Source organism: Pteropus medius, unplaced genomic scaffold (assembly GCF_902729225.1).
Source record: "Pteropus medius unplaced genomic scaffold, Ma_sr-lr_union100, whole genome shotgun sequence".
Classification (NCBI taxonomy): Eukaryota; Metazoa; Chordata; class Mammalia; order Chiroptera; family Pteropodidae; genus Pteropus; species Pteropus medius.
The window spans coordinates 1,629,754-1,640,649 of NW_024347788.1; the positions used below are offsets into that span (position 1 = coordinate 1,629,754).

At 37.5% G+C, this 10,896-nt stretch overlaps 1 protein-coding gene across 1 annotated transcript in view; it reads left to right on the forward strand.

Moving 5' to 3' along the window:
- Nucleotides 1-10,896, forward strand: part of DIAPH3 (diaphanous related formin 3) — a 425,074-nt gene that overhangs the window by 330,247 nt on the left and 83,931 nt on the right. The window contains exons 25-26 of the mRNA XM_039877169.1: nt 1,681-1,776; nt 2,255-2,314. Of these exons, the coding sequence (XP_039733103.1) occupies nt 1,681-1,776; nt 2,255-2,314 (156 nt within the window). The remainder of the gene's footprint in view (nt 1-1,680; nt 1,777-2,254; nt 2,315-10,896) is intronic.

The window sequence follows — 10,896 nt, forward strand, 5'->3', positions numbered from 1 at the left end:
GAGCTTACATGATAGATGTAAATCCAATCCAATACTTCATGGTTCTTCCTCTCCTCCTACCACTTTCATATTTGTGTTGATTTTCCCACAGTGGGCACCTCGTTTCTAACATCAGCATATTTACTCATCTGTTCTGTCTTGTAATATGCACGTAATAGTTTCCGAATCACTATATTGATACCACTACCAACAGCAAACTTACTAAGGAAATTTCAAATTTGCTTGGTAGTTCTTTTTTTCCTTTAAAGTGTATGCCATTAATTGCATGCTTGTTTTCTAAAATGTTTTTCGTTTGTTTGTTTTTTGTGTGGCTGGTTTTTTTTTTTACACGAATGAAATATATTGACAATCTTAAATATTTGGCTTTACCTGTAGTTATTTTCAGGAAAAATATAGTTGAGTTTGAGTCTCAATTTTCAAACATACCTAGGTAGTTATTAATTAAAATATCTGAAATATTTAGCATGTTTTAAATAAAATAGCCATCAAGCCACTTTAGAATTAAATTCACATGTAAACAATTTCCAAATACTCTATTTCTCATCCACCTCTTTTTGATTACATAAACAAGGTTTTGCACTTTCTAAAAATATGAGTTAGGACCAGATGGAAAAAGAGGTCATTGCATATTTATATTTATGTATGTTTGTAAACTGTAAATAACTGTTATTTATATTCCACTGTATTCGTCGTCTCTTCACTTTGAGGCATTGCATCTCAAAAACAAAAAAGTTCCTGAGGAAAACAGTTTTCTGTTACTTTAGATATAACTGTATACCAGCCACATAATTTCACAGAGAATACCTGTAAATAAACTCTCCCTAAGGGAAAATAAAATCGTTGGTGTTTTCTTGTATTCAGGTTGGGCCAGTAGTTTCTTTGACGCTTTTTCCTCTGCTTTCTTTAAATAACATTTAGCATTGACAACTATAAATAGCTATGATTATTACAAGAAAATCTGATACTTTTAGAGAGAATTGGCTCTGTAACAACCACATCTTCATTAATTATATACAGGATATCAGCTTAAACTAATCATAATGTGATGCAGTCCTTTACGTGTTTGAGAGCCTTTGGTTTATTTTTCCTTATGGAAGACAGACTTTTCATACATACATTCTATAAAAATTTATAGCGATTGTTGTACGTCAGCTGAAGTTAGAGGACGATTGTTCTCTGATATGAAGAATCAGTTGTTGGGAGCATGTGCACAAAAGTTAGTGTGGGAATACAATTTTGTACAATGAGTTTAGATGGCAGAATATCAATGACACCAACAAAAACACCCCCACGCCTGGTCGATTTGAGAGCAGCAGCTGATGCTTTGAAAAGAACCCACTTCTACAAGGGAAATGTGATTCACGATAACCTGAGACTCAAGTATGACAAGAACCACATTCCATCTAAAGTTATTGTGCCCCCCGCCTGTAAAAGCGGTGCTCGGAGGTGAATCAATGGAACCTGGTCCTCCAGTGGACAGTAACACAGGCACTAATGAGCCAAATCTCATTAAGAGATCTTTGATTTATGAGAGAGTTAAAGTCCTATCATATTTTGAAATTGCTGGCTTAGTCCTTATCTTCGTTCCCCGTACCACCGCCATCACCAGTTTCTGTGTATGCTCTGACATTGCTATGGTAACCCTGAGGGCTGATGGAATTCCCTGCATCTCTTTCACAGAGGGTGATGAGACAGGAGTGATGGATAGTCTGCTGGAGGCCTTGCAGTCAGGGGCTGCCTTCCGCGACCGAAGAAAAAAGACACCGAAGCCAAAAGGTGAACGTTATACTTGTTTCATGTTACTTTCTAGGGAACTATCACAAAGAACAACCCTTTCATTTCTTTCTTTTTTTTTTTTTTTTTTTTTTTTTTTTTAATTCTTTTAAAGTCATGTGTCAAGAATGTAGTGCCATGGGCAACAACTCTTCAGAAGTTTCATAAGTTTTCTTAATCCTTCCCTTGTGATGACAAATGTCAGAGAGAGAAACATTCCAGTTGGCCAGTGTCAGTAGCACATTACAAATCAATGCACTGAACTTAGAAAATCCCGATTAGTGTGACAAGTCTCGTCTAAAGAACCATATGTACTTTATCCCTGCAGAGTTTACAGCAGCATAATTAAATGGGAAGTAAAAGTCATAACATTATTGCTTTGCTTCCAGGATTACTTAACCTTGGAAAAAAGTTTAATACTGTCACACTTCTTGAGATGAACAGACCTCTCTATATTAAGTTTCTTTTCTTTTTTTCACAGATATTCTGCAGAGTCTCAGTCCAGTGTCTCAGAGGCCTGTTCTGAAAGTTTGTAACCATGGTAATAAACAGTATTCATAAATTGCACATTCTTCTTATCTACTTTTATCCTGTTGATCTGTGATTTTAGTAGGCTGCTGCGAAGTTCTCAAGTTTCAATATAACTACAATAGTAAAAAATGTGTGGATGGATATATTTTTCTCTGAGATTGTGTACTCATATTCTCCATCCCGATATTATTGCCCTGAGGTAGTGTCTAGGATTCTTCTTTCAGATCTCGGGTGAATGTTTTTTTTATTATTATTTGAAGTTACCTCACACATTTCTGATCAGCATTGTCCAGGGTATCCTTTCAAAACTATTGTGTGCTTATAATACTGTTTAAAGCAATGGATTAACTTTACATCAAGGTACAATTTGAAATGTTGAATCTGTTGCCTATTTTACTCTACCATATTTGCCAGTACGGTTTGAAATACTGTGCCCAGCATTTTGGCAAAATCATTTATACAGATGAGCTTCATATGATATCGTGGACGGATGTGCTAGAATCACTAAAAAGGTAAGTTGACTTAGTCTCTGATATTTTAGAGAGTAAATTCTTTCAAAAATCCCCCTCTTCCTCTTTTCAAGGTGCCAGTTTGCGTTGATTGGATTGTATTTATTTTTGGTTCCCTTTTCCTCACTGTTATGCATTATGGGGTTCTGCTTACCTTCCTTAGTCAATAACAAATTCATCCATTGTGATTGCCATTTGCTCAGAGTGAGACTCATCAAAGTTGGTCAGATTTATACATGGGAAAATACTTGACAGATTGCATGCAAGGGTTGTTTTGGGTGCAGGTGAGTTAACTTCTAGTACTACTTACTGGTGACTGAGTAGAGAAACTTGTGTCAAATTTTTAGGAGAGCCTAAAAATATGCTGAGGAAAATAAGATAAAGACGTGGAGGTAATATCTGTTCATAGCTGTGCAGATCCCTTCTGCTCAAGGTAAAGTGTATGTGATAGATGCTTAATAAGTGAGAGAAAAGGTTAAAACCTGCAGCAAAATTTTATAGAGACCTTTTGTCTCTTTTTAACAGTATGTTTTTGTCATTGTTTTGCCTTTCTCTACTCTAACAATAGGGAAAAGGAATTGTAATAAATCAGGGAAATGAGTGGTGGATGATTAATTCCTAACTGTGGGTTTACAATTTAGAGTCACTGTGACATACTAAATAACGGCAAAAAATATAAAGGACAGTGTTTTTCTGTACCTGAGAGGTTATTCAGTTTCGTGGATGAATGCATGGAAACTCGGGCTAAAAACTTTCCAAAAGTACAGAGCGAGCTATTGACACAACTATAACCATAATGCAATTCTGATTTCCATTGCATTTCTCTTTTGATTACATATAGGCACTTTGATTTATTAGTAGTAAAAATATATAAAATAAATAATTCAGCCCACATTGTAAGTCATTAAAGAACCACAGCCAACACAGTGATCATGATATGATTATAATGGCATACGTATGCCCGTGCTATGCTTAATTTAAAATAAACATTTAAGGTATAATTTTGGGAAAAAATATTTAGAATAAATTTGTGCACTGGCCTCAGGGACCTAGTCCTTCCGTGACTGTGATGTTAGTAAAATGTCCAGGCTCCAAATGCTCATGTATAATTACTTATAAGTTGTGATGTTTTGATCCATTTTTTAAAAGCAGATGAGCGTTGCGTTTCTGTCTTTACTAAAGCTGATATGTACTATCTTAAGTTCTAAGGCTATTGTGATAATTAAACTAGTAGGTTATACAGCAAGCCAAAGGAAGTATACCACAAAGATCAAATTCTCTGTTGTGGTATAAATGGTAGTGGATTAAATGTTTTCGAAATTTATTTTCTATTGATAATTCTGCTGTTTTCCTTTCACATTGCTAACCAAGTAAGAAAAAATCCAAATGACCAAATTAATCTTTAGGAACTTTATGTATAAAGATAAATTTATTAGACTATATGTTGAAAAGATGAAGATTTTGGTCAAGGGAAGTATCTTCATTGCAACAGGATCATGATTATTCTTAGAGAAAGATGATATTTCAGAGTTCATTTGTAATCTTTCTATTTCTTAAAATTACTTTTTCTTTTCATTGAAAACTAGACTGTGTGATCAAAATATAACAATCCCTTTCATTTTATAATTTGCTTTTTTGTACTTAAAACTAAGGTCTGATATTTACGTTTTCTACAAGTATGTAATGATTGATATCATGTCATAATCTATTTTTTAAAGTTTTATAAGATTTTCTACCTGATTGCTAAATGCGAAGCACTATGTCGATTGTTTTACATACATCATCCCATTTAATCTTTTCAGTAATCCTATCAGATAGTCGTTATTTTTATCTCCATTTTATAGTTGAAAATAACCAAAGATTAAACAGGTCCGATAGTTTCCTTAAGGTCCTGCAGTCAAGTTTTGAACCTGGGCCTGTGTGACTTCTGAGTCCAAGTTCTTGATCTCTCTGCCAGGTCGTGTCCTGAACATAACTGCTGGAATCAGTACCTATTTCTCTTCCAATCCTTGAGCTGATGAGCCGTGCATGTACGTTATTTTTTCTCTTGGGGCATAGGGTCGCACTATTAAGATACACCCTCTCTGAAGTTTTCTAGCCTCCGGTGTGTCTAGTCTCTCATTCCCAGATTGAACCACTAGATAGCACTGTTTTCCTTGTCTGAGGCTGGATTATAAGGGTATACCATCGTCTGGAATTATGACCACTTTTTATTTCTTTAATAAGCTTTGTATTAAAACATATATATTTTAGTAAAATATAGTCTGTTAGATCATAGATTATATAAGATTTATATTATAAATATAGATGTATACATGTGTGCGTGTGTGTGTGCACATGTGTGCATAGCATCTTTTATTTCAGAATTAGAAAATCCTAGTAAAGTGTCCTCTGAGACCTTGGGACTAAAATGTTCCAGTACATATTTACTTCAACAAAAGATGCCTCAAGCATTCTAATTTCTATGGGCTTCAGAAGCACAGAAATTGTGCACGCAGAATAACCCAGCCCTCGTGCTGTGCTGTAGACCTCTACCGAAAATACTTTGGTTAAAGCTTTTACCTGTTTTTTGTTTTGCCTGTTAAGGCCTAGGCAGTGTTTGGTATTTTTCCTTACCAAACCTTCATTTATTAATTTAGCAAAAATTATGAAGCACTTGCTGGGCTCTTAAGATATAAAGATACCCTCCAAGAAGTCACCATCCTGTTGGCAGACAGACAAGGAATTGTTCTCATACCTGTATATTTGCTTAATGCCAGGATTGGGGTAACACACGCAGTTTTGGGAATATCAAGAAGTCCGAAAGACCATTTCAGACTTGGCTTCTAGAAGAACCTGAAACTCATGCTGAGTTTTGAGGGACGAGTAGAAACGAGGCCAGAAACCGGAGGGCAAGGGCGAGCCGAGGAGCCGCAGCCGCATCAGCACGCCTTCGCAAGGGGTCCTTTTGAACCCCATTCCGAACCCCATAAAACTCTATGCTCTTATAGATTATTAGGTAATATTACGCTCTTATCAACACCTTAATTCTTCTCATTTTGCAATACTCATTTCCCTAAAAATGTTCCTATTCAATGTCTGTCACACTGCTCAAGAGTCCCTCAGGATGGGGACAAGGCGATGGAGGAGGAGATCTGCTTGTTTACCGCTCTAACCTCCGTGCTTAGCTGGACGGTTGCCCGACACGTGGCTGTTTAGTAAGGCTGTGTTGAATGAACAGACGTGTTTAGGTTTAGGCTCGAATGAAGCAGTTAATGTACATTGAGCAAAATCAGGTCTCTCGATATCACCCGAATAAGTGGGATTTCATGTGCCAATTGCTAAAAGTTCCAACCGGAAACTCAGTTAACTGCCGCCTCTCATCACCTCTGTAAAATGCTGTGTCATCAGAGGAGGTATTTGATCATCCCCAGTCTAGGCTTCAAAAGCTTGTTGGGTCAAATGTGGAGGGTCCAGTTTAATCTTAATTGGATTATTCAGTTCTTAGAAGTGGAGGGTTACTTATTAATTAGATTTTTTTTCTCCTTCTTTAATCAGCAAAGTGTAACAACCGTAAATGAAAGAAAGCATCTGCTAACGAGTACAGGGCCTTTTCCCATTTCTTCACTCAACACAGTGCATTCTAAACCCAAAAGGTTTCTATAGTCTATAGAAAATAATAAGATTTCTTTTTAAGTCAAGACAATCAAAGTATTTATTAATGCATTTTTATAAATTACTGGCAAATCAACCAGCCTGATTGGAAATAAAGGATAAGATAGGGAAGAAGTATATTGAGAGTCTGATGCCAGACCAAGAATTTGGACCATGGAGGTTTTTGAGCAGGAAAATGACAGGTCTGAGCAGTTTGCATGGAGCTGAAGTGACAACTAGAGAAAGAAGAATTGAAAGGACTTTAGCTCCCTTGACGCTGACGTGGGTTGGCTGTGAGGAATCGAGAAATAGTTAAAGAACTTCGCAAAGTTCGAGGCAGGAAGCCGGGTCTAGAGCTGTGAGTTAAGATACCCTCACGGAGAATTGCTAAACTGCATAAGTAAAGGAGTTCTCTAAAGGAAGATCTTTAAATCTAAAGAATTGTAAGTCAGGAGCTGAACCTTAGGAGTGGATCCACGTGGGTCGAGAGGCAGAAAACAGATGAAGAAATGAGAAGAGATTGCGTAATCACGGCACCTACGACACACAGTGGCTGAAAGAACACTTTCAAGGACTCGGTTTTCTCATTCTTTCGTTGCTTGTTTCTTTCTTTATACGACACAGTAATTTACCACTGAGTGACTAGCATCACTGTCTTCCAGGACTTCTCTTCCCCTGTACACTGTATAGACTCTGTAAAATGTTCGTGACAAAGTTTTACAGATATGAACTGTTTAGTCGCACCTTCTGGTGCATCTGCCTGCAATTTGACTGCATCTTCGTTAGATGGTTCTCTTTTCATTAAGAGGTACAGTGGAATTTTTTCTTTCAGTTAGATGGATATAGAGTAATCAAAAAGAATTCTATAAACTATATGCAATTAAAACCCCTAATGATAAAACTATTTAACTGTGACAAAATAAGATAAAACATAATCAAAATTTTAGGCAAACAAGTATTACACATTTTTAGTGAACATCCATAACCTAAACAAAATCTCGCTATATTATCTTTACACTAAATCAATTCTTAATAGCCTTAATTTGGATTTGATTATCTATTTTTACTCTCCCACTTATACATGGAGCTTTGAGAGATTTTTATAGAAATAAGATTGTATTGCCTCCAGGCACAGCTGCTCTGCCACTCTAAGATTTGAAGTCAGAATTAACTGTGAAGCTAGTTAGATATTTTTGAATTAGCATATTTCTCCACAAAATAACTCTTGAGGCACACAAGACAGGCTTTGTTGTTGACTTATCAAAACTTCACACATAACCGTCCCTCCCCGGCACCCGCTCAGTCTTGGGTCCCCTTACTTCTTGACCTACCTTTTCCCCATGCAGCGAGAATTTGTCTTGAGGCAGAATTATGACATTTGTAAGGTTTTCAGTGGTGTCTGCTGAGCCCTAGCTGCCTTAAGGCTTCCTTAGAAACAATGAGGACAACCTGACACCAGTCCTGGTGGAGAGAACCTTATCCGTAGAAACAGTAAATGTCGACAACTACCATTTCCATTTCTTTAAACTGTATCCTATTTTAAAGTCGAAAGCATAAAGAATAACATAGTAAAATTCTATGATTTTGCTAAATGTCGTCAGCTTATTTTCTTGAGAATATTTTTTTGTTCTCTTTCTGATGAACCCGTGCCTGACAGATACCCTAAGAAAGGGAGCTATTCAAACACTAATTGTTTTCGACACCCTTACACTTGGGCTCTCAAACAGAATCAGACGCCACCTGTAACCGTCAGCATTAAATATTTTTAAGGAGACTTTTCTAGGCCAGGAATGTAAAACGATTTAGACGATTTCACATTTTATTCAAACATCAGTGTCTCCTATTTACTATATGTAGTCAAGTAGAAGGAAGAAAAGACTGAACAGGGCTCCTGCCTGAAGCTGTCCTGTGGGGAGATGAAAGAGGCCTTTCTAATTTATACTCCAGGCAGGACAGCCTTTCTGGCTTAGTCATTATCGTACAGACTCTTAAGCAGGAACAGAGCAGGTTAGGAAATTCACAAGTAGTGAGGACTTCAAGTGGTTTTAAAAGGACATTTATGCAAGAAATAACAAATGGCTTTCACTTAATGAGCATTCACAAATGTGTGCTGAAGGCTGAAACCAAATTGAGTGAAAAGGAGATAAAGAACTATTACATAAGGAAAGTAATGTCCTTGACTTGCCTGAAATAGTTGTTATGATTAATATGTCTCTTGTTCTGTTTGTGTTCAATAGTGGACTATCATTATGATCTTTTAAAAAGTTTTGGCTCGCTCTCAATTTCTCCCTTTGCTTGTAAAGTGAGTTCAGAATCTGGGTTTATATAAGGAGTCAGTGGACAGACTTTAGACATTCCTTGAACTCTGTACTTTTGTTTTATATTTCGTGTTTGCTTCTCTTTCCAACCCCCCTCCCCAGCTCCACCCTGCGAAAGATCTATTGGTTTTATCAAATGTCTCTCCCCCTCAAAAAGTAGGTTTAAAGAATAATAATTGATTTTGTTGTTTGATTACTGGTTTGTTACAAGTTTACTCTTTTTCCACATGTTATATTTTACATGTATATCTTAAAAGGAAGCCACTTTTATGGTAATGGTTTGCCATTTGAGAACTAAACTTTCACTGTCCTAATCACAAATGTGGAAAACATGTCAGATGGTTGGCAGATCTACAATTACAGTGATAAATAAATTGTTTGGGATAAACAGTCAAGACCCGATGAAATGGTGCTACCGTGGAGGTTCACTCAGGACACAGGGAGGGGGCAGCGTCATCTCTACCTAGGACAGTCACTGGTCTTACTGGATCCCCGGGCAGGGAGGGGCGCAGGGCTCACCTGGGCTGTGCAACTTGGAACAGGCAGGGGGAAGAAAAGCCTGGAAGGGAGCAGTCAACAAAGCCATCGGCTTCAGAAAGTCCGGGTAAGGAGAGGATGGAGGTGCAGTTTCAGTAGAGTAGTAGAAACTGAAGCCAGAGAGCATTACGCAGAGGAGCAGTGGAAACTATTCTTTCTGGAAGCCTGGCTATGAGAGAGAGAGAAAGAGAGACAGAGAGAGAGACAGAGAGAGACAGAGAGAGACAGAGAGAGAGAGAGAGTTTGTTCTGTTGCAGATCACCACAAGAAAGCAAATATAGCAATATAGTGAGTCACATTAATTTTTTGGTTGCCCAGTGCATACAAAAGTTGCTTTTATACTATACTGTTAAGTGTCAATGGCATTTTGTTGGGCGGCGGGGGGATAGGGGGGGCGGGAATGTACATACCTTAATTTAAAAATGCTTTATTGCTAAGAAATGTTAACTATCATCTGAGCCTGTTGGGAAAATGGAGCCAATTGACTTGCTCGATGCAATCGCCACAAACCTTCAGTTTGTTTAAAAAAAGAAAAAAATCTATGGAGTGCACTAAAGCAAGGTACAGTAAAACATGGTATGTTGTATATACAGAAGAATTATTAGGAAACAAAAAACATCTTTCGGATGTGAAAATTTCAGTAGCAGAAAAAACACAGTACAGTATCTGGAAAAGCATAAACAATAGAGGGTCCTAGGGGGAGATCGGGAGGAAAATGGAGAATTGACAGATAACCTTTCTGTTTGACCATGTGTACAATTGTATTATAAAATTTTGGAGACACGTATGAAAGAGTGATAGGCACAAAGAAAATAAGAGGCAATTATTAACTCTAGATAAAAGAAAAGTGACATGTAATCATAACAAACTAGTTGAACTTGACATAGCCTCGAATGCTATTTTACAGTTATAATAATATAAACGCTGTGGTAGCCAGACCACAAGGTGGCCCCCGATCATCACTGCCCCGCCTCGGTGTTCACATCCTTATGTAATCACCCCAAAAACATTTTTCAGGGTTAGTCTGTTAATAGTCTGTTAGTCTGAATACAGCAGAAATAATGGTATGTCACCTCTGAGGTTAGGTTGGAAAAGATACTGTGGCTTTTGTCTTGGGCGTTCTGTCCCGCTTTCTTCCTCTCTTTCGGCTCTGGGGAAGCCATGCGCGAGCAGCCCTTTGGAGAAACCTAAGCTGTGAGGAAATGAAGCTTCACTCCATCATCACAGGACATCAGTAAGTAATGGCTAGTGTCGATTAACCAAGTAGCAGCAGGAGGGACATCAGTAAGGTAGAGAGAGAGTCAGGGACAGGAGTGTGCTCTGTTTCATGGGAGGCCTTCCGGATTCCTATGTAAAGTGACCATTAACTTGAAAGACAATTAAAATTTAGAAATATCAGAGCTTTTAATGAGCAACAGGTGGGTAGTCCTGATAGGAGGACATCTCCAAGGGCAGTGAAATTTATCCCTATAAAGATATATCCATAAGCCAAAATCTCTTCTTTGATTCATTCGTTATGCCTTCTTTTCTCTTAAAATACAGACTGTCCTACTTTCTTTCTCTTTCTTTCTTTCTTTCTTTCTTTCTTTCTTTCT